Genomic DNA, 26,917 nt, shown 5'->3' on the forward strand with positions numbered 1-26,917 from the left:
TTTCCAAATTATTACAAATCGAACCAAATTAAATTAATTTACTACAATTTCTGAAAATCAGGTTTCCCGCTCCTGTTCCAAACCTATGATCTTTATCGGTTGCTTCCCCCACCCCCTTATACGTTTTTAGCGGTTTGTTTCTGTCTGTGATTCTTATATTCATTCTTGTATTTATTTATACCCCGCCTTTTTATCTGACAGGGGCTCAAGGAGAGTTCTAGAATAATTATGATGATGAATCGGGATGCAAAAATTAATAAATAATCGTTAGGCACAGACTATGTGGCGATGCGACACTACATTGATCCCCCGCGAAGAAAAAAAACCTCACTTAATTCAGCAGCCGTTCCTACGCAGCTCCTCCCCGTACGCGGGATTGACGGCTCACCTCGCCCCGCCCACTCATTGGAAACCCAGCGCACGTCGGGCGCCTCCCGCACTCTCTCTTCTATCTCTCGTTCCCGCGTCACAAGATCGCGCGGGGTGGTGCTTGGCCCCTCCGCCGACAACTCCCCCCCCCCACTCTCCCGCCTGCGCCTTCTGAGCCTTTTTGGGCGGCGCCGGCCGCCGTAAGCGCCGGCTGTTCCGGTGTGCGCCCGGATGACGTGGCGGGAACGGCGGAAGCGGCGGCGCCTCCTTTTCTTCGGCGGCGGCTGGTGGAGACGGGGATGGCGCCGGCCGGGCTCCTGTGGTGCGTGGCGGCCTTGCTGGTGCTGCGGGGCCGCGCCGACGAGCACGAGCACACGGTGAGCCGGCGCGCCGCGGAGGGCCTGAGGCGGCGGGGTCGGGCGGCCTCCCCTCTTCCTTCCGCCCTGCCGTCAGTCAGTCGCTCGCTTGCCCGCCCTGCCTGAGAGGGCCTGGTTCGCGGCGGCCCCTCTCCCTCCTCCAGGCCTGTCCTGAGGGCCGCGAGAAGGGAGAGGGCCCAGTGGGGCTTCGCTTGGTGGCGGTGAGGGCCCGTCGCGCGTCTCTCCCAGCGAGGAAGGCTTCTTGCCCTGTTGGGACTTCAGAACCGGGGCTGGGGGGTGAGGGGGCCTCGTCAGGAGCTGCCTTTTCTGCAGTGGAGGGGGGAGGCGAAGCGGCCGACCGCGCTCAGGATGCCGCGCAGCTCCATCCTGCGTCGCCCGGCCCCGTTAAGTTTACCGAGCATAGGATTGCGAGTGAGACTTTCGTAGCCCGGTGTCACGTTGGAGGAGGAGAGATTCGCTGGATATCGCCACCCCTTTCGCTTCCTTGAGGGAACGTTGCGCTGCGAGAGTTTGGGGTGTGGTGATGGTGGGGAAACGCCAGCCACATCCGCTTAAAAAAACAAAAAACCGTTCGTCTCACATCGCATAACGGGCTTGGCAAGTTTTGAGAACAGCGGCGTGGATAGTGGATAGTGATAGTCGTCCCTTCACGTGAAGGTTGGGAGAGGCAGCAGCTTGCCTCTCCGCGTGTCTTGGCTTCTAGCATGGCAAAAGGTGGTGGGGGATACCTACGTTCCCGTGGCAGGTTATTGCCCCATTAGAGAGCTGTTAAGCAAGGGACTTGCATGTGCAATCTTGGATATGCTGCCATAAGCCGTGGCCGACCTGCAGCACTGTGGGGTGCGCGTAGCCTATAACAACACATAGGAAATGCGCAGCACATAAAATACTGACCTGGTTTGCGTGTAAAGTTAAGCCATTGTTTATTTTTATCTATGGTCTCATACAAGCAAGCAGTGTGCTGGTGCACACTGTTCAAGTTTCCAGTTCGCTCTTCCCCCTGCTAACCCTTTGCTGTGGTGGGGAAGAAGGAAACCAGAGGCTGGCTTAGCATTACGGGTGAACCTGCAAAGCCATGGAATTGTTTGATTCTGGGACTTCCTGTTCATGTGTGCTTTCTTTCCCCCTCTCTGTGCCTTTCTATAAAAAGAATATCCAAAGTGGCAAAGTGTAATAGAAAATTAAAACAACATAAAAACACACAGTACATATTTACAAAGTAAATTTGTAAAACAACACCAAAAAACAACCCCACAAACAGTATATTTATTTATTTTAAAGATTTGTGCTCTCCCTTTCAAGCAACCAACTGTAATGCACAACTCTCACATACACATCACCTGGCAGGCCTTGGTTTTCTAACTGGTGGATGGTTCCAGAGTTTGTTATCCTTCATTAAAGTGGAGCTGAATGTTCTTTCTGGCAGCAAGTGGGGAAGCAAACATCCTGCAGCCTTTCCATCCATAGCGAATGGGGCCAAAGCAGTCTTCCTGGAGGTGGGTGATGGTCATTGGTCTTCAGACCCACAACCAGAATTCCTTTTTAAAAGCAATACCTGTTGAAAACTATTGGAAGAGGAATTGTAGAATTGGAAAGGACCCTGACGGTCATCTAGTCCATTCACCTGCAATGCAGGACTCTGAAGAAACCTATCCATGATGGATGGCCACCCAACCTCTGCTTAAAAACCTCTAAAAAAGGAGAGGACTACCTTTTGAGGGAGTGTGTTTCACTGTCGAACTGCTCTTGCTCTCAGAAAGCTTTTCCTGATGTTTAGTCAGAACCGCATTTCTAGTAACTTGAATCCATTGGTTCAGATCCTACCCTTCAGAATGGGAGAAAACAAGCTTGTTCCATCTTTCATGTGACAGGCCTTTAGATAGTTGAAGGTGGCTCCTCTCAAGTCTCCCCAAAACATACCCAACTCCCACAACCATTGGTTTCCAGACCCTTTATCAGGGATATCCTGGTTTATTGGAAGGCAAGCAGAAGCAGTGATAGCAGCAAGCAGATTTTCTTCAACAAAGAGTTGTACAGTCTTGGTGCCACTGCAGCAAATGGCCAGATCTTAGACTAAGGCTGCAGTCCTATGCCTACTCAGAGATAAGTCACATTAAATTCAGTGGAGCTAGGACTGCAGCCTTAGCCTACGTAGTGCTGTTCAAAGGCTACTCTCTGTTAAAGACAAGGAGGGATGAGTGTGTTCTGGCACATAGCATATGCCTTAATCCCTGGTATAACAGTGCTACTAAACCAACAAAAGTTTTCCCTGGCAGAATATTGAATGCTTGACTTTATAGGTAGGGCAGCTGTTAACAGTTTTTGATAAATGACAGGAATGCTTGTAACATGTACATAGAAACAAGGGGTTGTCTAAGGCAAATAGGAAAACCTAAATTGTTTGTCATACTGATGAAAGCTGTTTTTTTTAAATTGTGAATCAAGCTTATCTATGAACATTGGCTAAACATTGGCTACTGGGGAGGAATATTCAATAACATTATAGGTATCCTATGAGGATATATAATTTGTGGGAGCTATTCCATGCTTGGAAAAACAGATTCTCTTATCAGTGTGATATAACTGAAAGTTTGGGGAACAATGGTATTCTTAATGCTCTTGTGTTGATTTTTAGGCAATATTCTACCACAGACCATCCTGGTTCGCACGTTATGCTAAGCCAAACATTAGCTTAACATGAATGTGTGGGCTCCCATGGAGTAGCTGGTAGCTGATTTTCTTTCTGCCATTGTTTCTGGAGCTGTGCTGCAATAAGTGAAGCCAAGATTTGCCTTACCATGTTGTCTGAATCAGAGTTAATGGTTTAGCTCTCCCAGACTAACCATGAACTTTAAACCAGAACAACCTTGGATTCACCTCGCTGAACCGGAAGCCCTGGTTTGGATGGTCCGCTAAGCCAAACCGGAGCACAGCGCAGCAACAAAAGGGCCTGTGGTGGAGTAAAGTGACTGCAAGCTTTTTCGGGAACCTGCTTATTTCTGCTAAGGCATAGTTTGGTTTTGTGTAGCTGATTTCACTTCCATAGAATCAAAAAGTGTGCAGCTTCTTGGAAGGAAGCCACAACTCCTCTTGGGTGTGATGAATGGGTAAACACAGAAGAAAACACTGGTTTCAGTGCAAACATCTTGGTTTGTATATTAACCAAGAGTTCTGTGTTTTGTCAGACGGTACCTCCGGTTACGAATGGGATCTGTTCCGGAGGCCTGGCTGCATCCTGAAAACTTTGTAACTGGAAGCGCCCTTCTGTGTACGCGCGCTTCTGCACACGCACATGGCGAAACCCGGAAGTATACACTTCTGGGTTTGCTGTCTTCCAGAGGGATACGTAAGCAGAGGTACAACTGTATACCGTATTTTTCACCCTATAGGACACACTTTTTCCCCTCCAAAAATGAAGGGGAAATCTGGGTGTGTCCTATGGGGCGAATGCAGGCTTTTCGCTGAAGCTTGGAGAGCGAGAGGGGTCGGTGCGCACTGACCCCTCTCACTCGCCAGGCTTCAGGAAGACATCCACAGGCTAGGCAGCCCTGTGGGAGTTCCCGCAGGGCTGTCTAGGCTGCAAATAGCAGCCTGCTTCCCAGCGCGCCGGGCGCGCTGAAAGCAGAGCGCCCGGCGCTTCGGGAACACATCCGCAGCCTAGGCAGCACTGCGGGAGTTCCCCGCAGGGCTCCCCACGCTGCAGATAGCAGCCTGCTTCCCGGCGGGCGGGGCGCGCTGAAGCAGAGCGCCCCTCGCGCCGGGCAGACATCCACAGTGTGGGGAGGCCTGCAGGAGTTCCCCGCAGGGCTCCCCACGCTGCAGATAGCAGCCTGCTGCCCGGCGCGAAGGGCGCCCTGAAGCAGAGCGCCCCTCGCGCCGGGCAGACACCCGCAGTGTGGGGAGGCCTGCAGGAGTTCCCCGCAGGGCTCCCCACGCTGCGGATAGCAGCCTGCCACCCGGCGGGCGAGACTCGCTGAAGCAGAGCGCACCGCGTGCCGGGCAGACATCGGCCAGCCCCACAAGCTCGGGGGACAGCAGGGAGGCGCAGCGCCGCCATCCCGCTGTTCCTCGACCTGGTTCGGTTTCCCCGACCTGGTTTTGGGGGGGGAAGTGAATTCCCCCCCTTTATTTCCCCCCCAAAAAACTAGGTGCGTCCTATGGGATGGAGCGTCCTATGGGACGAAAAATACGGTAGTTAAATCAGGAAAAGAAGCCAGGATCAGGCTTATTTCTTGGTTGGTTAACAGACATTAAGCCAGAATTGCCTGTTGGAAGTGCCCATTGGAAGCCTCAGAAATAATCCAAACTAGTCTCCCATTTAAAAATAACATATCATGAAATTTGCATTTCATATAAATTACTATATTGTGGGCTTCCTACAGGACAGAGGGACTAGCTGGTCATTGCGGCGTAGCTTGTATCAGCAGGATAAGCCACAGAGTCCATGTGGATGATACTGTATCCTATTATACAGTTATCTGCAATGTTTTAAGCTCTTTTTCCCATGGTTAGCATAGGTGGCATGGAACAAGTGCTTAAAAAATAAGATACGCCGAAAGAGAAATAACATGGTAAAAAGAAAGCTTCTGAGTTATGTATCGAACAGATTTCATTAACTTCGCAAACCTACATGCCAGAAATCATTTTTGTGGCTCAGAGATGTTGTCTTCACTGAATTCTCCTCCCACCTCACTAGCAGCCACCTGCCTTATATCCTAGACCAGGGCGGTCCAACCTCTCAGTTTAAGGGGGCCACAAGAGTACTTTGACACAGAACCCGTGGGCCATACGCTGAATTAAATTACCATATCATAAATTAAAGTTTTTGCAATATAGTTAATGTTTTAAATATACACAATTAATATATATTTAATTAAATATATACCGTATTTTTTGCTCTATAAGACTCACTTTTTCCCTCCTAAAAAGTAAGGGGAAATGTGTGTGCGTCTTATGGAGCGAATGCAGGCTGCACAGCTATCCCAGAAGCCAGAACAGCAAGAGAGATCGCTGCTTTCGCTGTGCAGCGATCCCTCTTGTTGTTCTGGCTTCTGAGATTCAGAATATTTTTTTTCTTGTTGTCCTCCTCCAAAAACAAGGCGCGTCTTATGGTCTGGTGCGTCTTATAGAGCGAAAAATACGGTAATTAAATACACAATGTATAGATTTAATATATTTATTAAATGAAATTTAATACACAAACAGATGTGTGCGCTTTTGTTAATGACACAGACACAGAGTCCCTATCAAGATAAGAAGGGGGGTATAAATAAAAGTAAAGGGTCCCCTGACCATTAGGTCCAGTCGTGACTGACTCTGGGGTTGCGGCACTCATCTCGCTTTATTGCTGAGGAAGCCAGCGTACAGCTTCTGGGTCATGTGGCCAGCATGACTAAGCCGCTTCTGGCAAACCAGAGCAGCGCACGGAAACGCCGTTTACCTTCCCGCCGGAGCGGTCCCTATTAATCTACTTGCACTTTGACATGCTTTCGAACTGCTAGGTTGGCAGGAGCAGGGACCGAGCAACGGGAGCTCACCCCGTTGCGGGGATTCAAACCGCCGACCTTCTGATGGGCAAGTCCTAGGCTCTGTGGTTTAACCCACAGCGCCACCCGCGTCCCCTGGGGTATAAATATGATGATGATAAACAACTTATTTTAGAATGCTCCTAGATAAAACAGTTTGATCCTCTTGTGAAGCCAATTAACAAACTCGGCCCATTGGTTGTTACCCTGGCACGAACCAACTAAGAGACAAGGTTTCTCTCTGACCTTACTGTTCATAACACACACCCCCCAAAAGCAATGTATATGTACCTGTAACTTGGGATAATATTTTATGCATCTGATGGGGGGGGAATGTAGTCCACAAAAGCTTATGCCACAATGAATTTGTTCGTTTTTTTAAAGTGCCGCAGGACTCTTTATTCTTATTTACCCTGCTAGCTTCTTTTAATTGCTTTTCTCCTCTGAAGCCTTCGACATTTGTTCCCATCTTAAAATGCCGTATTCCAGCTAGATTTCTAACCCATGCCTCTTTAACATCTTCCTTGACGATTACTTGACCCGTGTACTCTTATTTAAAAAGGAGTACAGGTACTACTTGCTTTTTGCATAGGAAAAAATATATTTAACTGCACTTTTTTTTACACTTAGCAGCCCCAATTAGGTTGAAACCTAGTGCCCTTTGGTCACTTTCAGGTAGACAGCAAAAACTATCTCATAAGCTTCCCTGTGCCTTGTTCAGTTGCTTTTCTCCTAACTATCTACCCACTTGCTGCAGCCCTGCCTCTGCTTTTTGACACTGCAGTAGCCCTATGCTCCAAGATTTTCTTTGCCTTGTGTGAGGGTGCATGGACAACTGCCAGGGCACTGTGCTTGGCAAAGCTGAGGCCAGCTTCTATTAGTGCTGTGATCTGCAACTTCTGTGCCACCAGTAGGGATCTGTGTGTTTTGGTGGCAAACCACCAATAATTGTTTGTCAAAGGAAGTCAAGAGATGATAAGCAGAATGTACCTTTTTTTGAGAAAACTCAGACCTTACTATTGTCTGCTGAATGTGAGCAGCCATCAGAAGTAAGATGGGATTCTTGGACAGTTTAACGCCCATACATAACAAATGACAAACACTTCATTATCCTGCTAAACTTACACAATTCAGCCAACAGTCTGCTACCTGGTGCTGTTGGTCCTGACATTTAAAGCCCTAAACGGCCTCGGCTCAGTATACCTGAAGGAGCGTCTCCACCCTCATCATTCAGCCTGGGCACTGAGGTCCAGTGCCAAGGGCCCTCTGGCGGTTCCCTCCCTGTGAGAAGTGAGGTTACAGGGAACCAGGCAGGAGGCCTTCTCAGTAGTGGCGCCTGGCCTGTGGAACACCCTCCCATCAGATGTCAAGGAAATAAACAACTATCTGACTTTAGAAGGCAGCCCTGTTTAGGGATGTTTTTAATGTTTGATGTTCTATTGTGCTTTTAATTCTGTTGGGAGCCTCCCAGAGTGGCTGGGGAAACCTAGCCAGATAGACGGGGTATAAATAAATTATTATTATTATTATTATTATTATTATCTGCAGAAGATGGATGCAAGATAGAAAGTGATTTGAATATGTAGTGCAGTCCTACCGTATTTTTCGCCCTATAGGACACACTTTTTCCCCTCCAAAAATGAAGGGGAAATCTGTGTGCGTCCTATGGAGCGAATACAGGCTTTCGCTGAAGCTTGGAGAGCGAGAGGGGTCGGTGCGCACAGCGAGAGGGGTCAGTGCGCACCGACCCCTCTCGTTCTCCAGGCTTCAGGAAGCTATCAGCAAGCCTGGGGAGCCCGCGGATAGCAGCCTAGCGCGCGGAGCGCCCTGAACGCCGGGCAGACATCCGCAGCGTGGGGAGCCCTGTGGGAGTTCCCGCAGGGCTCCCCACGCTGCGGATAGCAGCCTGCCACCTGGCGGGCGGGGCTCGCTGAAGCAGAGTGCCCCGCGCTTCGGGCAGACATCGGCCAGCTCCACAAGCTTGGGGGACAGCGGGGAGGCGCAGCGCCACCATCCCGCTGTCCCCCAACCTGGTTTGGGGGGGGAGAAAGGAACAATTTTTTTCCTTTATTTCCCGCGCAAAAAAATTAGGTGCGTCCTATGGGACGGAGCATCCTATGGGATGAAAAATACAGTAATTTTAAAGTAAGGCTGTATAAGCTTGGCCTAATTTCATGTGAGTGGCAAGAAGGGAGCCTATAATTAGCTCCAGCTCAGCTGGCCCTCAACAGTTTACTTCTGCGGGAATGTGGCCCTTGAAAGCAAAAATGTTCCCCACTGTGTTTTGCACATTCTTCACAGATTTTCCTGTGAATATTTGCTCCGTTCTAAGTAACACATTTATTTATAATCCTTTTATTTTTCAATATGATTTCTTTTCAGTACCAAGATAAAGAAGAAGTTGTTTTATGGATGAATACAGTAGGACCATACCACAATCGCCAGGAGACATACAAATACTTTTCTCTCCCTTTCTGTGGTGGATCCAAAAAAAGCATTGGTCACTACCATGAAACGCTCGGAGAAGCACTGCAAGGAGTTGAATTGGAGTTCAGTGGTCTGGACATTAAATTTAAAGGTAAACTGCTTTTGTTAATGTTTTCTAAATTTGCACACGACTGTTCCAGTCTTAAACACACACTTGGAATTATGTTCAGAAATTTGTTTACTGCAGCTCAGGTACTTCGTCATTAACCCTCCAACACCATCATTGATACTACTTTTGTTCACAATATTGTTAAGGGTTCAGAAGCAGGCCACACTCCTGTTCCCTTCCATGGGCCTTTCCCGCACCTGTCTTCAGCGTCATAAAGGCTAATGCTGGTGTTGACCTTAAGAGTAGGAAAAAGGTTTAGTGAGAATTGCTATTAACCAGTACAGTGGTACCTCAGGTTACATACGCTTCAGGTTACAGATTCCACTAACCCAGAAATAGTACCTCGGGTTAAGAACTTTGCTTCAGGATGAGAACAGAAATCATGCGGCGGCGCAGCAAGTGGTGCTTCAGGTTAAGAACAGTTTCAGGTTAAGAACGGACCTCCGGAACGAATTAAGTACATAACCAGAGGTACCACTGTATTTGAAACCAGGGTTTTAATTCGGTTACCATTTAACCATGATGAAGGATGGCTGGAAAAGTTGCACAGGCAGAAGCCTATCTCCTAAGCATAGGTATACACACACACTCTTTTTTGTGGGAGTCGTGTGTGTGTGTGTGTGTGTGTGTGTGTGTGATTGATCTGGTGATTTGGTTATTCTTTGGAGAAAAGCATGGCAGGAGTGATGGTCTATGCAGTCTGTGTGCTTTGAGGGACAGAGAGCTGTATATACTCAAAGCCAAAAAGCTGGATTTGGTTTGCTCTTAAGTCCTTGAGCATTTGATGCCCATCAATAGACTTTTGGGGCCTTGTGGGTGGGTTTAATTTTATTTGTAGTTCAGCAGTAAGGGTTAGCAACAGTGCAGCATAAAGGAGCTCAGCGGGGTTGAAAGTGGGGAAATGATCTTTGAGTGACTGATCTTTTTAGTAAAATAGTGTTTAGTGTAATATCCAAGGCTCAATTAACTTTCAGTTAATGCACTATTAATGCATTTTCCCCCAATAATTTCCACAGATGATGTGATGCAGACAACTTACTGTGAAATAGACTTGGATAAGCAAACAAGAGATGCATTTGTTTATGCTATCAAAAATCATTATTGGTATCAGATGTACATAGACGACTTGCCAATATGGGGTAAGAAATGTTTGCCTGCGGAACCAGAAAACATTTAAATAAGTATTATACCCTTGATCTTATCTGACGCCTTTCTGTACTGCTTTATCCTACTTTCTTCCCTATTTGATCAAGCATTGCCTCTTCCACATGAACCGTGAATAACTGGCAGTGGGAATTGGCACAAGCTACAAGGCTTGCTTCTGTGTTTGTAGCTCTGTGTCATGCTGGAAGGAATGGGTATGTGTTACTCAACTGGAGTGACACACATGATTACAGTTTTTTACTGTTTTATGGGTAACCTTGAGACCGGATTACTGCAACATGCTCTACATGGGATTCCCTTGGGTTTAACTTGGAAGCTGCAGGGGATGCGGAATGCAACAGCTTGTTGACTGGGGTAGCCAGCCAATACGTTACTGGGCACAATTCAGGGTCTTGCTTTTAACATTTGAAGCCCTAAATAACTTGGGACCAGGATATCTTAGGAACCACCTTACCCCAAATATCCCCTCTTGGCAACTGTGCTCCTCAAATGGGGCACTGCATGCTAAGACTATCATATGCCCCAGAAGTGCACTTGGAAACTGGGATTTCAGTGTGGCAGCTCCATCTTTCTGGAATTGGTTCCCTGCTGATGGTGTTTAGGCACCTACTGAATATATATATATATATATATATTTAGGAAGGCTGAGGTGAAATTTTATATTTCATAAAATGATTTTGTTGTTTTAGAGTTTGCTGAATTGATTCGATTGTTCTTCAAGTTTGTGTTTCTGAGTTTTACTCTGTTTTTACTGTGTACAACACTTTGATGGCTGTGTGCTGTGAAGCGGTCTATGATTTTTTAAGGGTTTTTTAAAGCCGTGCAAGTTTTCCAAGGATATGGTAATGTTCTTAAGACTGTTGATTTGAGTAGGGGTGCAAGCTTTAATTTGTCTGGTTGATAGATTAATCTACTACAGATTTAGTTAATTTAGTTATAATCTATAATGATAAACTTGCAGGCATCTGTTTAAGGCCGCTGGGGTACTGCAATGAGATTGTTAAAATGGAAGCCATCCCTTCCCAGTGGGTGATAGCTCTTTTTTATTACATTGTAAGTTGATTTTAAACTTCCAGGTTTAATGTTTATATCCAAATTTACTTTTAATTGATCAGTTAATGGGCAGCAAATTTGGTGAAATCTCGGAAGGGAAGTCAGAGAAGGTGTAGCTGAATTGAATCAACAGTGCTCAGAAGAGTGCGTCAGTGCCTATATTGCTCCTTGTCCCTGTCCATGACTAGCGGAAGCAAAATAAACTATGCACATTTGTTTTATGTTGTGTAATTTAGCTTTCTTACCCAAAATTTGGATTCCTGTGGGATCGTTTTGTGTGCGTGGAATGCAGAGTTTGCCTGCAGGCGGCAGCTCTCTCTATCTCTGCAACAGCAGGGAAGTATCTAACTCTTGAAGCCCATCTTTATTCCCCTCAGGGGGCTGCACTTGTAGATGGCAGGCCTGCTGCAAAACAAAACCTGCTTTGGTGCATGAATTAATAATATTACTTATATCCGTTCCCCTCTCTTTGTAGGTATCGTTGGTGAAGCTGACGAAAATGGCGAAGATTACTATCTCTGGACGTACAAAAAACTTGAAATAGGCTATAATGGAAATAGAATCGTAGATGTGAATCTGACAAGTGAAGGAAAAGTTAAACTAGTTCCCAACACCAAAATCCAAATGTCTTACTCTGTAAGTAATTCAAATTCATGGGTAACATTATTTATACTCTTACATTAGTGGTGACTAGGCCATTCAGCGAGCTGAGCTAATCTCTTCGTTTTAGCCTTGCGTTGAGAGCTAACTGGTGTGCTCGTCACGTTCTACCCTATTCCCAGCAATATATAAAAATAGAGCTGGCAGTTGAATATAACTGCAGGTCATCTTCAAAAACTTACTCTCTCACCTCATGCTCTGGATTGCTGTATGTTGGGCCTCTCTGCATGCTTAGGATTTCCAAGTCCAGACTCTGAAAAGCACCTTTGTGCTTTAAAGGGTTTTATAGAAGCAGAGTTTTTCTTGAGTTTGGCTCTTGCATATTAACGGTGCTCTGGCACATGGTCTTCTGCTTCAACATCCTTCTTCCTGTATGGTTGGCAGCTTGCCGTTATTTTTTTGATGGCCCTTTCCCTGTGCCTTCAACAGCAGTTGACATGGAGAAAATAATGACTGAAATAAACAAGTGATTCATTATCTCTGTCTCCCTACTAGGAAAAGGTTCTCTTGCATGTTAGGCACAGGAGTAGGGTCACGAAGAAAGGTGGCAACTCAGATTGCCAGTTCACAACCTGTTTTATCTTTTCCTAACTATAGGTGATTTGCTGAACTGGAATTCAGTAGACCTATAACCAAATATTGTCAGCTTTCCAAGTGTTAATTTCTTTCTAGGTGAAATGGAAAAGGTCAGACGTGAAGTTTGAAGACAGATTTGACAAGTACCTCGACCCATCTTTCTTTCAGCACAGGGTATGTTTCCTTTATTCTGTTTATGTATATACACATTATAATAATTAGTAACCCAGAAAACTCCTGTCCTGGTTAAATCTTGAATGGGTAGTGTCCAGATCGGACAGTGAACTCTCCTTCAGATCTTTAACCAGGGTTAAGGTTGGAGAGGTCACTTAAAACCTGTGGTGTTTAAACAGCAGCAGGCAACAAGAATTTATTCTTCTTTTTTAGTGTCCCTAACTTCCATTAGCTTTATATATGAGCTCTGCTTCTAGGATATGTTCCTTCAATCTTTTAATTTCACCTTGCCCCTCCAACATCATCATCATCATCATCATCATTATTATTATTATTATTAGATGTGACTCTTAAACCTTAGTACAGTAGGCTACATTTCAGCTATGCAATGAACACCCACCACCGTTCTCCATCCAGTCAAACAAGAAGCATTATTATATTTCAAAGTCACATTTTAACCAGGTGGGGGGAGCATTTGATGGTGTGGAGCAGGACAGTGAGGAGCGTGGCTTGGGAACAGTCCCAAGGGCCAAGTTGGGAGGCCTTCTGGGCAGCATTTGACCCTTCTACTTGAGGTTCCCCATCGCTGGGCTACAGTATTTATTTTGTCTTTTGAGTATCTTGCTTAAATAATAAACAAGCTGACACAGTTCCACTTTTTTATTTTAGATTCACTGGTTTTCAATCTTCAATTCCTTCATGATGGTTATTTTCCTGGTGGGCTTGGTTTCTATGATTTTAATGAGGACACTGAGAAAAGATTATGCACGATACAGTAAAGAAGAAGAAATGGATGACATGGTAAAAGTCTTGTTTATCTGCTACTATTTCTTTTTAAAAATTGCATTTTCATTTCTAGAAAACTTGTCCAAATGACAGTAAATTTGGTAAAAGGAAAGGATCTCTAGAACACGTTTTCGGTCAGATTTCAGTTCCTCGGTGTTTCTGTGTAATTTATGTGAGGGCTTAAAAGCAGGAACATTGAAGTTCCTTGATATGGGTATGGGGGTATCTTGCTGCTCAGTTTATGTTCGACTGTCAGAGGTGCAGCTAGTCCTTTTGGTGACTAGGAAGCTGTAATGTGTATGGGTTGCTCGTGCGTAAGTTGCCGCCTCTCCAGGCTTTGTTGCCTTGCTAAACCTTTCAGTCTGGGCAGCCCTTCACTTCGTGACTGCCTCAGTCGCTAGCAGAATCCGTCAGTGGGCGTTTCTTAAATCTTTTCCAACATAAAAGTTGTTTGACACCCAGTCTCCTCCTACTCTCTCTGCGCGGACGTCTTCTGAGCAGGGTGGGCGTGGGTAGCAAAGGACCCGTGCTCTCCCCGCTGGTGTCCGGTGAAGAGTCCTGGAGCCCTCTCGCCGATTCCCCCATCAGAGCCCCTCTATATCCCTGGTGTTGCGCTGATTTGCTTCCCCATCTGCGGAGCTGCCTCTCTCCCTGCTGGGCCCTTCTCCAGCATCATTTGAGAGCCTTCCCTCCGCCTCTAGCTCCGATGTCAGTTCCCTGACAGAAGCCTATCCTATTCTGTCAGTTTCCCCCATATAGTCAGTTTAATTGCTTGCATCTTCCTTCCTTCCTTCCTTCCTTCCTTCCTTCCTTCCTTCCCTCCTTCCCTCCTTCCCTCCTTCCCTCCTTCCCTCCTTCCTTCCTTCCTTCTTTGGAGTGCATTTCCAACCCCCAACATGCCTGGACAGAAAGTCAAGAGAACTCCCTACCACTACAGTGGTACCTCTAGATACGAACGGGATCCATTCCGGAGCCCCGTTCGCATCTAGAATTAAACGTAACTAGTGATGGCGCGTCTGCGCATGCGCACGTCGCTTTTCGCCGCTTCTGCGCATGCGCGTGACGTCATTTTGAGCGTCTGTGCATGCGGCAAAACCTGGAAGTAACGCGCTCCATTACTTGCGGGTTGCCGAGGAGCGCAACTCGAACACGCTCAACTCAAAGCATATTCAACCCGAGGTATGACTGTACAGGGAATTATTTAGGAGTGCAAGGAGTAGACTTCAAACAAGTGCAACTGTGGTGTTGGAAAGTCTCAGAGCATTCAGATATGCAAGACCTCATAAAAGAAAAGCTGCTTGGAGCAACATTCCTTTACTCTTTCGACCCTTGTTCCAAAGAAAGGAATGCAAGTGGATTATGGCAAAGAACTTTCTCAAAAGCTTGCTGACCTGGCACAATTGAATACAGATTGAGGCAAGGGCCCAAGCCATTTAATCCCCACTGGTAGTGTAGCAGAGTATTGACACTCAAAAGCATGAGCTCATTAGCGAAAGAGCTTTTCGACTCCTGAGCCAATCAACACATAAGTCAGGAATTATGTCCAAGCAATCCACTCTTGGTGATGCAAAAACGGTTGCAGAGAGATCCTTTGAAACACCCAACATTTAGAGCACTGGAAATGAATGACCAAGAACCACAGTACTCGGATGTTCTCCTTACATCGGAGGTTCTAAGCTTGAGCTCCTCTGAAAGATTTTTCTCCTTGGGGCAGTCCTTGAGAGCCCTCAGCAAGGTTTCTGGTGCTGTGCACAGAATGCCCCTCCCCCCTTGCCTAAGCTGATTGTCTACGGAGAGCATCTCTCTGGGATCTAGCATTTGAGTGACAGACCCCCAGGATTTGGTATTGTTGTTTTTCCAGGAATTCTTACTAAGGGAATGGGTACAGCTGAAATACAAATCTGTTGTATCACCCTAGTCCAGGGGTCTGCAACCTTTAAGACAAAAAGAGCCACTTGGACCCGTTTCCGAAGAAAAAAAAAACCTGGGAGCCGCAAAACCATCGTGACATTTAAAGCATGCGTGCCGCTGCCCTCTGATCTGACAGCGGGCGAGAAGGTGACGTCGGGACGGTGCATGACTAACGCACGCACCGCCCCCATGCAACGTCACAGCCAGTACAGCGCCTGCCACAGTGGGGAGTGTCGGGGCACACAATGCGCCTCCTCCCCTCGCTAGTATCCGCCCCGGAGCCGCGGCAAAGGTGTAAAAGAGCCACATGCGGCTCCGGAGCCGCCGGTTGCAGACCCCTGCCCTAGTCAAAGAGAATGGATCACAGCCAACCATGGCAACTCACTCTAACCACAAGTAGCCAAGACGCCAGGCTGAACCTTCTGCGAAATGCCTCACTGTATCAAGCACTTGCCATTTAATGAGCTTTAGTACCCTCATGTACAGTGCTTTGGAATATTTATTACATCTCATGATACGTAGCGTCTCACAAAGTGCTTCCTTCCTATAACAGTTTGGCCATTGTCTCTTTTTCCCCTCCTTAAATGGGTATTTTTGCTTAAATGGGATTGACTACTAGCCATTTCCTTCCTGGTGATTGTTTTCAAACTTTTTTCTGTGCAGGACAGAGATCTAGGTGATGAATATGGCTGGAAACAGGTTCATGGCGATGTCTTCAGACCATCCAGTCACCCTTTAATATTTTCATCTTTGATTGGTTCTGGCTGCCAGATCTTTGCAGTTTCTTTCATAGTGATCATTGTTGCAATGCTGGAGGATTTATACACAGAGTGAGTATTGCTTCGTGCCTTCATCATATCTTAAAAGATATTAGCTGAGATTCAGAAACTCCTTATGTGGATCACATTGGGGCAATTTTTCTATACCCAGGAGATGAGAACCACCACTGCATGCATAAATCATTCTCAACGGCCATCATGGTGCAGAACTCTTGAGCGTAATTTCAGAAATGAAAAGTTTAAAACAACATATTGGATCCTGGCTTTCTTGCTATGAACAAAACAGGAGTTCCTGTCGAGGTTTTCCTGTTCCCTGTGCCCCTTGAGGGCTGGGAAACCCTTTGGAAATAGTGTGGTGCAAATGGAAAGAGGGAGGAGTTGGCAGAAACCTCCTGATTTTGTACTTTCTATGTGCAGATTAAAAGCATAATTAGTAACACTAACTGATTACTTGGGGGAGCATTGTAGAGGCTCAGGCAACCTGGAAAGGCGCATCCTTGTCAGATGAGGAAAAATGATGAATTATGTCCCAGACGTCAAAAGAGTTGACTTGGCCATGAACTAGATAAGAACCCAAAACCTGCTGGATTCCAAGACTGTTTTTCCAGTGACTGACATTCATTCAAAAGGTGTAAAGGGTGTCTGCTTTTTTTAAAAAAATGCATAGAATAGCAAGAGAGAGCATCGGGCCAGTGGTGAAAAACAGCCTCTTGGAGTTCTCCCAGTCTCTCTTCTGGAGAGACACTCTGGAACTGTATGTACGAGCCAGAAGCTTCCAAGTGATCCTTGTAGAACAGGGTTCATTAACCTTTTTTAGCTGGGTTTGGTTCACCGTCCCTCAGACCATATTTTGGGAAGAAAAAACTAAAATAAAAGCACACATTCTACTCTCGTAAAAACACACTGATTCTTGGACTGTCCGCGGGCTGGATTTAGAAGGCGATTGGGCCGCATCCGTCCCCTGGGCCTTAGGTTGCCTACCCCTGTTGTAGAACTTAGCAGAAACGAAAACTTATGAGTATCGTTTCCAGACTGCTGTAATCTGAAAAATACTGACATTTCTGAAATTTCACTAGAGGGCTCCTATGACGATTTGCCTTGTGAATTGAAAAACCAACATCGGAATTAGCAGTATCTCCTATGGTTTTGATTCTTGTACTGCTAGGCTACAACAGTGATACCAGCACTTCTGATCTGCAAGGACTTGTGTTTAATTATAAGGGCATAATTGTTAAATAATTTAGATCTTGTAATAGAATTTGGCCAAAAGATTTTTAGGAAAAGTTGTTAAAATTAAATTTGAACATAATTTAATGTTGCTTATTCCCAAAACTGTTAAACTGTTCTAGTTGTTACTTTTTTTGCAAGGTGACACAGTTTGCATGTCATGGCAAGCTACAAACCATAGCATATCACAAATGAGTCACACTGCTTGATTATTGATTATTGCTCCTGCTCACGCTAGGGGAGGAACAAGCTACAAACTTTGGCTTACCATGTGGTCTGGGAACATGAGTGGTTTTTCTAATAAGCCAAGGTTTATCATCCTGGTTAGGGGAAGTGTGATTGAGCAGCATGCGGCAGCTTATGGTGACATGTAACTGTGGCTATAATGGAATACTTAATCCAGATGTTCAAAGCACTTTGGGATTTTGTTCTTGCTGCACATTAAAATTGTTGGTGTTTTGCACTAGCTGAAGCTAAACATTCAGCATACCTTCCACAATTTGCTCCTTGTCACTTTTTACATTGGTAGACTTCAGGCAGTCATTTGTGTAGCCAAAACTACATGTCTTTCATTTTAGGAGAGGATCAATGCTAAGTACCGCTATTTTTGTTTATGCTGCAACATCCCCAGTGAATGGCTACTTTGGAGGAAGCCTTTATGCCAGGCAAGGAGGTGAGACTTTTAAAATTACTTTTGTATTAAATATAATTTTGGAAGGAATCTAATATCTTATCACCATCCTGCTTTGCTTTTGACTTTTTGGGATTACCTGCACCATTACACAGTTGTGAATTTTCTGGGTTCTGCAGACAGCTTTGTGCCTAGCAAATTTCTTTGTGGCGAGAATACCTTGAGTAAATTAACACTGTGGCCGCAGTTAGATGTTGCAAGTACAGTAGTAGTATGCTGTTGTCTTTGGGATAGATTGCTCCCACCTGATCAGAAAGGAGTCAAGAAGGGCTCAGTAGTTAAGTCAGTGAAGGGTAAGCAAGTTTGTGTCCTGTGGCAGAGGTAGAGAAAGGCTCTTGTTCACAGTACCTCAGCAGCATGATAATCGGAATAGCTGAACAGGTGCTGCAGTATCTTCTCATGTCCCTTTGAGCATATGTTGCCATCTGAAGAAACCCTTTGGAATCTACTGAAGGCCAGACTCTGTTCTCATTTTGGGGAAAATATACACCCCAACCTAAGGCTTTGGAGAGGAATGGGAGGCTGCAGGCGTTTCCTAGGTGACAGCAGACACCACAAATAACAAGAGGGCCATTCTCCTGCAGATACCATATCAATTGTATCTATTCCTTGTCTTGAAAATCCCAGAAGTGAAAGGCAGAATTGTGCCAAGATGTTGAACAGTATAGTGCTTAGGACAATGCCCTCTTCCAGGTCGATGCAGATATGTTTTATGAGCGCTTGTTAGCTACGGTTGCTCAACCAGCTGTGGCTCTATCTCATAGTATTGTCTAGCCCGTTTTACCACCTTGTTAGTGTAGGGAGTCTCTATCATGTGTTTTGCTGAAATCAAGATATACTGCGTCCATGGCATTCCCATGATCCACCATACTTGTAACTATCAAATGAGATCGCCAAACCATGTTTGGCCACTAGATGGTGAATGTCCTCCATTTACCCTGGAGTTTACTTTGAGCCTTTTCTAAAAAGATACAGAAGCTATTCCTGGTATTAATGACTCATGATTGTTATTTTTTTTTAACCTTTCAAAATACTTATTTGACTATAGCATATACAGTGGTACCTTGGTTTATGAACTTAATCAGTTCCGGAAGTCTGTTCTTAAACTGAAACTGTTCTTAAACCGAGGCACACTTTCCCTAATGAGGCCTCCCGCCGCCAGTGCCCTTCCACCGTTCGGCTTCCGTTCTTAGACCAAGGTAAAGTTTGCAAACCAGGACACAACTTCCGGTTTTGCGGAGTTCTTAAACCGAATAGTTCGTAAACAGGGCTGTTCTTAAACCGAGGTACCATTGTACAAGTAAGGTTGGTGATAGAATCATTTGAGATGTGAGTCTGTTTTAGATCTACGCAAGAAAGATAATACTAGGATCCAGACATTTCCAGCCTAAAAATTATCAGACTTTGATCTTAACATATTAATATTTTCCCTGAACCAAAATTTGTTTTTTCAGGGCTATACTGAATATGCATTATGGTTTCCTTTTACCTAATCATTCCTATATCACAACACAGTGTTTTTGGCTACAGATAGGAACATGTTCACATGCCACTTGAGTCCCGAATCTTAATTTCATTGGGATATTTCTCCTTGCAGGAAGGCGGTGGATAAAGCAGATGTTCATTGGGGCATTCCTTATTCCTGCAATGGTGTGTGGCACAGCATTCTTCATTAATTTCATTGCCATCTATTATCATGCATCGAGGGCTATTCCCTTTGGAACAATGGTGAGTACATTAGCGCTGTAGGTTTGATCTATTAAATCAAGAAGGCTGCTATACATTGCCTTGGGCAATTAAAAGTTTAAAGTAGGCGGGAACTTGCATGCAAAACTTTGAATTGCATCACATCAACAAGAAAGCCAAAAGCTTAGGTTTACTGATGCATCCTGATAATTAGTTTATTTAAAGCAAGGATGGGGGGCCCTTTCGGGGGTCTGCATGTCAATGACTTGCAAGATCTGTAGTAAGATAGTCCCTGCCCCAAAGCTTATAACATAAAATGCACAACATGCCAAGAAACAGGGATTTTTTTTTGGGGGGGGGGGGAGAAGGAAGGTAAGCTCCACCACAAATCTTAGTTAATTTTTAAAAACAGCCAGCTACATGGAAGCAGTTCAGGATGCAAACTAGCCTGATATAATGACTGCTTCTAGATGACCATTGTGGAAAACCAAAGGCAGCTGGTCCCTCAGCAGAGATAGGAATCATCCTGCGTATTCCTTTGACATAATTTATATTAAGATCAGTTTTCACTCCAGTTGAAAACAAACAAACAAAGGGACTTCAGCGGCTAAAATGTTCGCAAAAAATCCCTACTTCCCCCATTTAAAAAGAAGAAGAAAGAAGTCATCCGCTGCTCTCTTGAGAGAAGGAGAGCAGCTGGATTAGGAAGGCCCTGAGAATGCTGTCCACGTTTGGAAATGGGACTTCTCTTCCTGACCCCCAGACAGCAACCTGTCTTTATTGGGGGAGAAGCCAAGCAGAGTGTGAGTTCTCCAACCCTGAGCTCCAGGACAGCTGATGCAGTGGGCTCCCAAAGTTCCCTCCACCAGGAGAGGAGAAGACAAATTCATGCCTGGTGCTGTGCACCACCACCCCTTCAGATACTTATCCTTTCGTGGAATGAATCTTAGTGTCGCTATTCTGAATAGGCATGTTAAGGTGAATGTTGCTAGAAAGCAGAAATTGTTATAATGGGTGCATGTGCTTTGATGCATTTTATATCCTCTCTTCTTGTGTGATTATGAGTTTACAGGTGGCTGTGTGCTGCATCTGCTTCTTTGTTATCCTCCCTTTGAACCTTGTTGGCACAATACTGGGACGGAACCTTTCGGGTCAGCCCAACTTTCCTTGCCGAGTCAATGCTGTTCCTCGTCCAATCCCAGAGAAAAAATGGTAAAGTATAAATGGCTTCTCTTGGCATTCATGCATCTGGTGAAGTAGGTGGTTGCCCTTGAAAGTAGGTTTGCCCCTTTACTAGCCAAACTACCAAGAAGGTCAGTTCAATTTTAGGTTAAATACTTGCTGAGAGATAAAAATCCTATGGGTGTCATTGGTTGTTGCCACATCTTTTTATTAGTGGTTGAGGCAATGTACGGTCTTATTTCTGATCTGTTGCCTGTAATAAAAGGTAAAGGTAAAGGACTCCTAGATGGTTAAATCCAGCCAAAGGTAACTATGGGTTGTGGTGCTTCAGGCCAAGGGAGCCAGTGTTTGTCCACAGACAGCATTCCGGGTCACGTGGCCAGCATTACTAAATCACTTCTGGTATAATGGGACACCATGACGAGTGCCAGTGCACACGGAAGCACTGTTTACCTTCCCACCGCAGCAGTACCTATCTATCTACTCGTGCTGGTGTGCTTTTGAACTGCTAGGTTGGCAGAAGCTGGGACAGAGCAGCAGGAGCTCACTCCGTCACACGGATTCAAACCAAGGACCTTCCAATTGGCAGGCCCAAGAGGCTCAGTGGTTTAGACCACAGCACCAATGATGAGCATTGTGGATAATTTGAAGAGCAGGATTAGGGAACTGGGCTACCCTCTGTGGGCTGCTTTTGACAGGTGGGCCGTCACCAGCTGTCAATCAGGTGATCCAAATGTCGAAGGAAGAACTGGGAGCTCACTCTTGGTGCCAAACGCAACCCCTGCCTGCCAAGGAACAATTGGGGATGCACATTAAAGCTTCCAGTTTTTCCTTTTGCAGTCATAGCCTTACTTGCCCCACACATGTTTTCGATGTGGGGATAGGTGGGTGTGGCTGAGGGGAGACCTAATTTGTGCCTAATTTGGCTTGAAGAACAGGCGTTCCTTATTCCTGATTTAGAACTGCTATCATGTTTTTGGTCTAGCAGTGATGAACTCCTTGCACAGGTGGAATTCAGGCGGCTGGCGCTCTAATCCAGAGCAGTAACTGCATGCAGAATGCAACTAAGCCAGCAACAGTTCTGGAGAATCAGGACTCACATGGTCTGAACCTTACTGAAGTGATCACAGTCCTTTTAGATCTTGCCACCAGTGCATCCTTAAATCAGCTATCTGTTTGATTTCAGTGATTCGGCAGGAGCCCCTCTCTTAAGTGAGCTATTCCATTAGTTATGGTCAAATGAGAAAGTTAATTCTAATTTCTTTTCAGGTTTATGGAACCAGCTGTAATTGTTTGCCTAGGTGGGATTCTCCCGTTTGGATCCATTTTCATTGAAATGTGAGTCTTCTGCCTAGAGAACTTTGCAAGCACTTTAATTAATTAAACATTCATGTCTGTACAATAAACAATGCTTCTTTATTCTGCAGGTATTTTATATTCACTTCCTTCTGGGCTTACAAAATCTATTATGTCTATGGCTTCATGATGTTAGTTCTGGTTATTCTCTGCATTGTGACCGTATGTGTGACAATCGTGTGTACATACTTTCTACTGAATGCAGAGGACTATAGGTGGTAAGTATTTTTTTTTCCACTTACAAGTCAGTCTTAAGCAGCAAAAAAACCTAGAAATTAGTGCCACAGAAAGTCTATTCTGCACTTGCAATAAATCTGTCTTTCAGTGGGGTAACACATAGCCTTTGAGGCAGGCAGGGGTCTGTGTGTTTGTGTGCGTGTGTGTGTTTTAAGCAAGCCTAACCAGATACATAACTTGATGCATTTTTATGTGTACTCTTTAAATAATGTAAACTTAAAACTGGTGATTCAATTATATTTTGAATTGTTTAGGTCTACTTATGTTTGACTTCTTTTTATTGACAATTATAATGTGTATTTTGTGTAAAATGCTTGGAAGATTTTTACAGTTAAATGGCATGCATATTCTGTTAGGTAAACATTTTTATTTAAGTGATGAGTCTCCAATGTTAAATGCATTGTTTAAAAGTTATGCCAAGAAAAAGAAATCTCTCCCTCTGAAGAGAGCGGGAGGAAACAGAACTGGAAAATGGTGGTTCCACAAAAGTGCACAAGGATTGTGGACAATTTGTGCAACAGTATGAAGAAAGCTAGCTTGTTTTTTCATGCAAGGTGGAAATTAGTTGAACAAATTTTATTCCTGTTACAGTTCTTGTCTAGATTTTCTTGTACTGTTTGCCAGGCTTTTATTCCCAGTTGTTTGAAATATTTGTGTCTGTTTTTCAGGCAATGGACAAGTTTTCTGTCTGCTGCTTCAACTGCAATCTATGTTTACATGTATTCCTTTTATTACTACTTTTTCAAGACAAAGTACGTAGCCTTTGACATTTTGTATTTTCCTTCCCTTTTAAATTAAGAAAACTAATACTTCACATTTAAAAACAATGTTTAATTATTGGTAATATGGGAGATACAAAAAATATTCCTCTTCCTCTTTTTGCCCCCCAGGATGTATGGCTTGTTTCAGACATCATTTTACTTTGGTTATATGGCAGTATTTAGCACAGCGCTGGGAATAATGTGCGGTAAGTTTTCTGCAGCATACTGAAATGCTGTCATCTCTCTTTTCTGCCAGGCCCATTCTGTTATATTGGGTTTCAGCCTTAAGTTAGCATGTATCTCTCCTGTCTCTGAGTTCGTAGTCTATTGAGAAAACAGAAAACACAAGCTAGGAAGACTCCTAAATGGGGGGAAGCATTCCATAAATTGGTTTTCTGGACCTGATTCATTCTGGTTGAGGAACATGAGTTTGCTAGCTTATCAGATTTTTAGTCTTTAAAGTTTTTGCCATATGTATGGCTCTTGGCAGCACATGTACAAGCACTAGGCCGAAATGCATGTGTTGTTTGAGATGAAAAGAAGCTTGCACTCCAGAGTGAACAAGATGTAATTTAAAGAAATGATATACCAAAAATGACAATGGTGCATATCTTAAGCTTTTTAAGGAAGGAACTTTTTGCAGGCTATATGATTGTATGACATAAACATAATTATTGAAGCTTATCTGATGTGCTTTTACTTGGGAGGAAGTCCTAATGAATTCGATAATACATATTCATAGCAGATAAGCTGAGGATTGCAGCCATTGTCTTGTAGAACTTAAGCAAATCTAACCAAAAATATTTGCCTTGTTTTTGCAGGAGCTATTGGCTATATGGGAACAAGTGCCTTTGTTCGAAAAATCTACACTAATGTGAAAATTGACTAAGGAAAGTGAACTCTGGAACGGTTAACCCTTGGGATGGGGTGGGGTGGGGGACAGAGTATATAAACTTGCACACCAGAAAGCGCAAGGAGAAAATTGTGTATTTAACACTGGGCACTCTGTGGGTCTCTCTTTTGTGGATCATTTAAAGCAACATCTGTTTTCATTGATCCTAGGTTCTTACTGACTTTCTTCAACTGTTCTCAGCAAAAGCTTGGATTGTATTCGGTAGGCATCACTCCCCAGTACATGCTAATCTTCCCAAAAACTAGCTCACAAAGATGAAATAGACTAGCTCTCTTCAGTGAAGAGGACAAAACTGTATTTACACATTTGTTCCATTTAATTAAAAAAGGAAAAGGAAACTTGTGGATCCTAAAACTTTGCTGATTAGTTTCTGGTACTTTAAAATACTGTTCTGGAAAGATTTCCTCCATCCAGTTGTTAGTGCTATTTTACAGGGTAAGGGGACACTGGATGCTACCAGGATAATTTGCAGTATCACCTATTCTAACATTTACATGCATTTGTTTTAAAAAGACAAATATTTGCATGCAGTATCAGTCTAATAGGACCGATTTTCCATTGGTTCGTCATTAAAGGAATATCCAGCTATATCTGAGATCCATCCAAAGAATCTTAAGTACAAAGGTGGAATTCTCTGCACTGCAATTTTTGTACAGTTAGCAAGAAAAAATGGTAAATAAAGATGATGCCATCGGTTTTTATTCAACACTTGGTGGTCTAGGTAACAAAAATAATTGAATGTCTACAATGATTTTTTTTCTTTTTTCCTAACTCAGCCGCCCATCCCCGGTTTGGCGTGTTTACTTGATGATTAAAAGGGGTAACAAGTGTATAAAACATTAAATGATGTAACTTAGATGTAGCTCCCAAATGTATTTGGATGTACAGATTTACTAAAGAATACTTTTTCTGATGATTCAATGTACAAACGTGTGAATTTAGGTGGCTTTTTACATCCTGCCTGCTGTTGCATGAAATTTTGGGGGGTTTCCTCGCAATGTGTGTGTGTGCGTGTGTCATGTTTTCTGTTGACTGAAGCTCTTTCAGAAGTAAAAACTTGTAATTTATAAGTTTAATTTTGTTTAGTTATCTCTGGACACTTGTGTAACACCTAAAGCAGTGCTGCTTTAAGTGTTCAGAAAATTTAAAATAAACTTTTCAGACAAATGTTCTGATTGTAAAAAATAGATAAATTTCGCAGTTGGAAATTTTTTTCAAGCAGTACTGCAGAATACCAATTCTTGAATAAAGTGCTACATATTCTCCATATATCAAAACGCCAGAGGATAGGTCACATTCCAATTCCAGTGTGCTTTGTTAATTTAGAAAGAAGCTTTCTGGCTCATGAGAAGAGGCACCTATTAAGTGTACAGGCTATGATGGTGAAATAGATAGTGGACAAATGACAATTATTTCTGGAGGTTTGTTCCAGCAAGGCCTTCAGGGTTCCTTGTTTTCAAAGATGACTGGAGGTTAATTTTAACATGTATTGCCAAGGCAAGGCAGATTCCAAATAATGCAGGTGTTCCCAAAAGACAAATTACTGCGAGGGGAGTTGGTTAGCCCTAAACCGTGTGTATGGTGTATGTATGTATAAAGCGAAAACAGTTTTCCCGAGGTAAGTTCCCTTGGATACTTATTTTCACCTTGGAAAATTGTGGAAGAGGAGAAATAAATACAATTTACTGTAAGTGAATTGTGGCTGGCTATCTGAAAATGTTTTATATGTGTAGTTAAATTCCATGGTGGGTCTGCAGTTCTTTTCATATCTAAATGGCAGACAGATATTAAATGATTTTGGCCCTCTTATTTTGGTAGTGTTTGCAGTTCATTTTATAAACACTGGTTTTATTCATAAATTCTAATAGTGCAGATTAAATCCTCCATACAGTTACTGGACAATCTTTTTTCAGGTAGCAGTGCATAGGGGTTCTGCACAAATTTCATGGAAATCCTTGCAGATTGCACAGTAGTGGGATGCATAGCACATTATGATCCACAGTAGATTAGATGTTTGCCTCTGTTTGGAAACTGGAAATGTTGTTTAGTCGTTTAGTCATGTCCGACTCTTCGTGGCCCCATGGACCAGAGCACGCCAGGCACTCCTGTCTTCCACTGCCTCCCGCAGTTTAGTCAAACTCATGCTGGTAGCTTCGAGAACACTGTCCAACCATCTCTTCCTCTGTCATCCCCTTCTCCTTGTCATCCCCTTCTCTTTCCCAACATCAGGGTCTTTTCCAGGGAGTCTTCTCTTCTCATGAGGTGGCCAACGTATTGGAGCCTCAGCTTCAGGATCTGTCCTTCCAGTGAGCACTCAGGGCTGATTTCCTTCAGAATGGATAGGTTTGATCTTCTTGCAGTCCATGGGACTCTCAGGAGTCTCCTCCAGCACCATAATTCAAAAGCATCAATTCTTCAGTGATCAGCCTTCTTTATGGTCTCACTTCCATACATCTCTACTGGGAAAACCATAGCTTTAACTGTACGGACCTTTGTTGGCAAGGTGATGTCTCTGCTTTTTAAGATGCTGTCTAGGTTTGTCGTCAGGAAATATTACTTAAACTAATTAGAACAGTGACCAGAATTTCAATATGGATCCACTAGTGAGAAATCATTTTATATTTCTCGCCAATTTTTGGTTTGTTTCCTGTTCCAAAAAAAATTCTAGATTATGTCACTGCCAACTTAACGAAATAAGCAAAATTGTGATGTGGTTATTTTGCATAATATTTGTTTATATTCAGCCTTTTAGTGCAGCTTGCAATGTTTAGGCACCAGGTGAGCCAGCCAGGGGGTGGGGGGAGTGTTCCATAGATGGGGCACCAGCTTACCTCAACATATGTCAAGTTTATACTGGAGTAACCAGTCATTGAGGTACCCAGGTCCTGCACCAG

The 26,917-nt window shown here is 44.1% G+C and overlaps 1 protein-coding gene across 1 annotated transcript; it reads left to right on the forward strand.

Moving 5' to 3' along the window:
* Positions 1–445: 445 nt before the first annotated feature.
* TM9SF3 (transmembrane 9 superfamily member 3) lies at positions 446–25,832 on the forward strand. The gene is made up of 15 exons (XM_083502742.1): positions 446–746; positions 8,654–8,849; positions 9,884–10,006; positions 11,560–11,720; positions 12,417–12,494; positions 13,164–13,295; positions 15,855–16,021; positions 17,776–17,870; positions 19,486–19,616; positions 20,647–20,786; positions 22,026–22,094; positions 22,184–22,330; positions 23,018–23,101; positions 23,240–23,316; positions 23,932–25,832. Exons 1-15 carry the CDS (start codon positions 669–671, stop codon positions 23,997–23,999), a joined length of 1,746 nt encoding a protein of 581 aa, XP_083358868.1. The 5' UTR covers positions 446–668; the 3' UTR covers positions 24,000–25,832.
* Positions 25,833–26,917: the final 1,085 nt, after the last annotated feature.

Source organism: Podarcis liolepis, assembly GCF_965112155.1.
Source record: "Podarcis liolepis genome assembly, chromosome: 5".
Classification (NCBI taxonomy): Eukaryota; Metazoa; Chordata; class Lepidosauria; order Squamata; family Lacertidae; genus Podarcis; species Podarcis liolepis.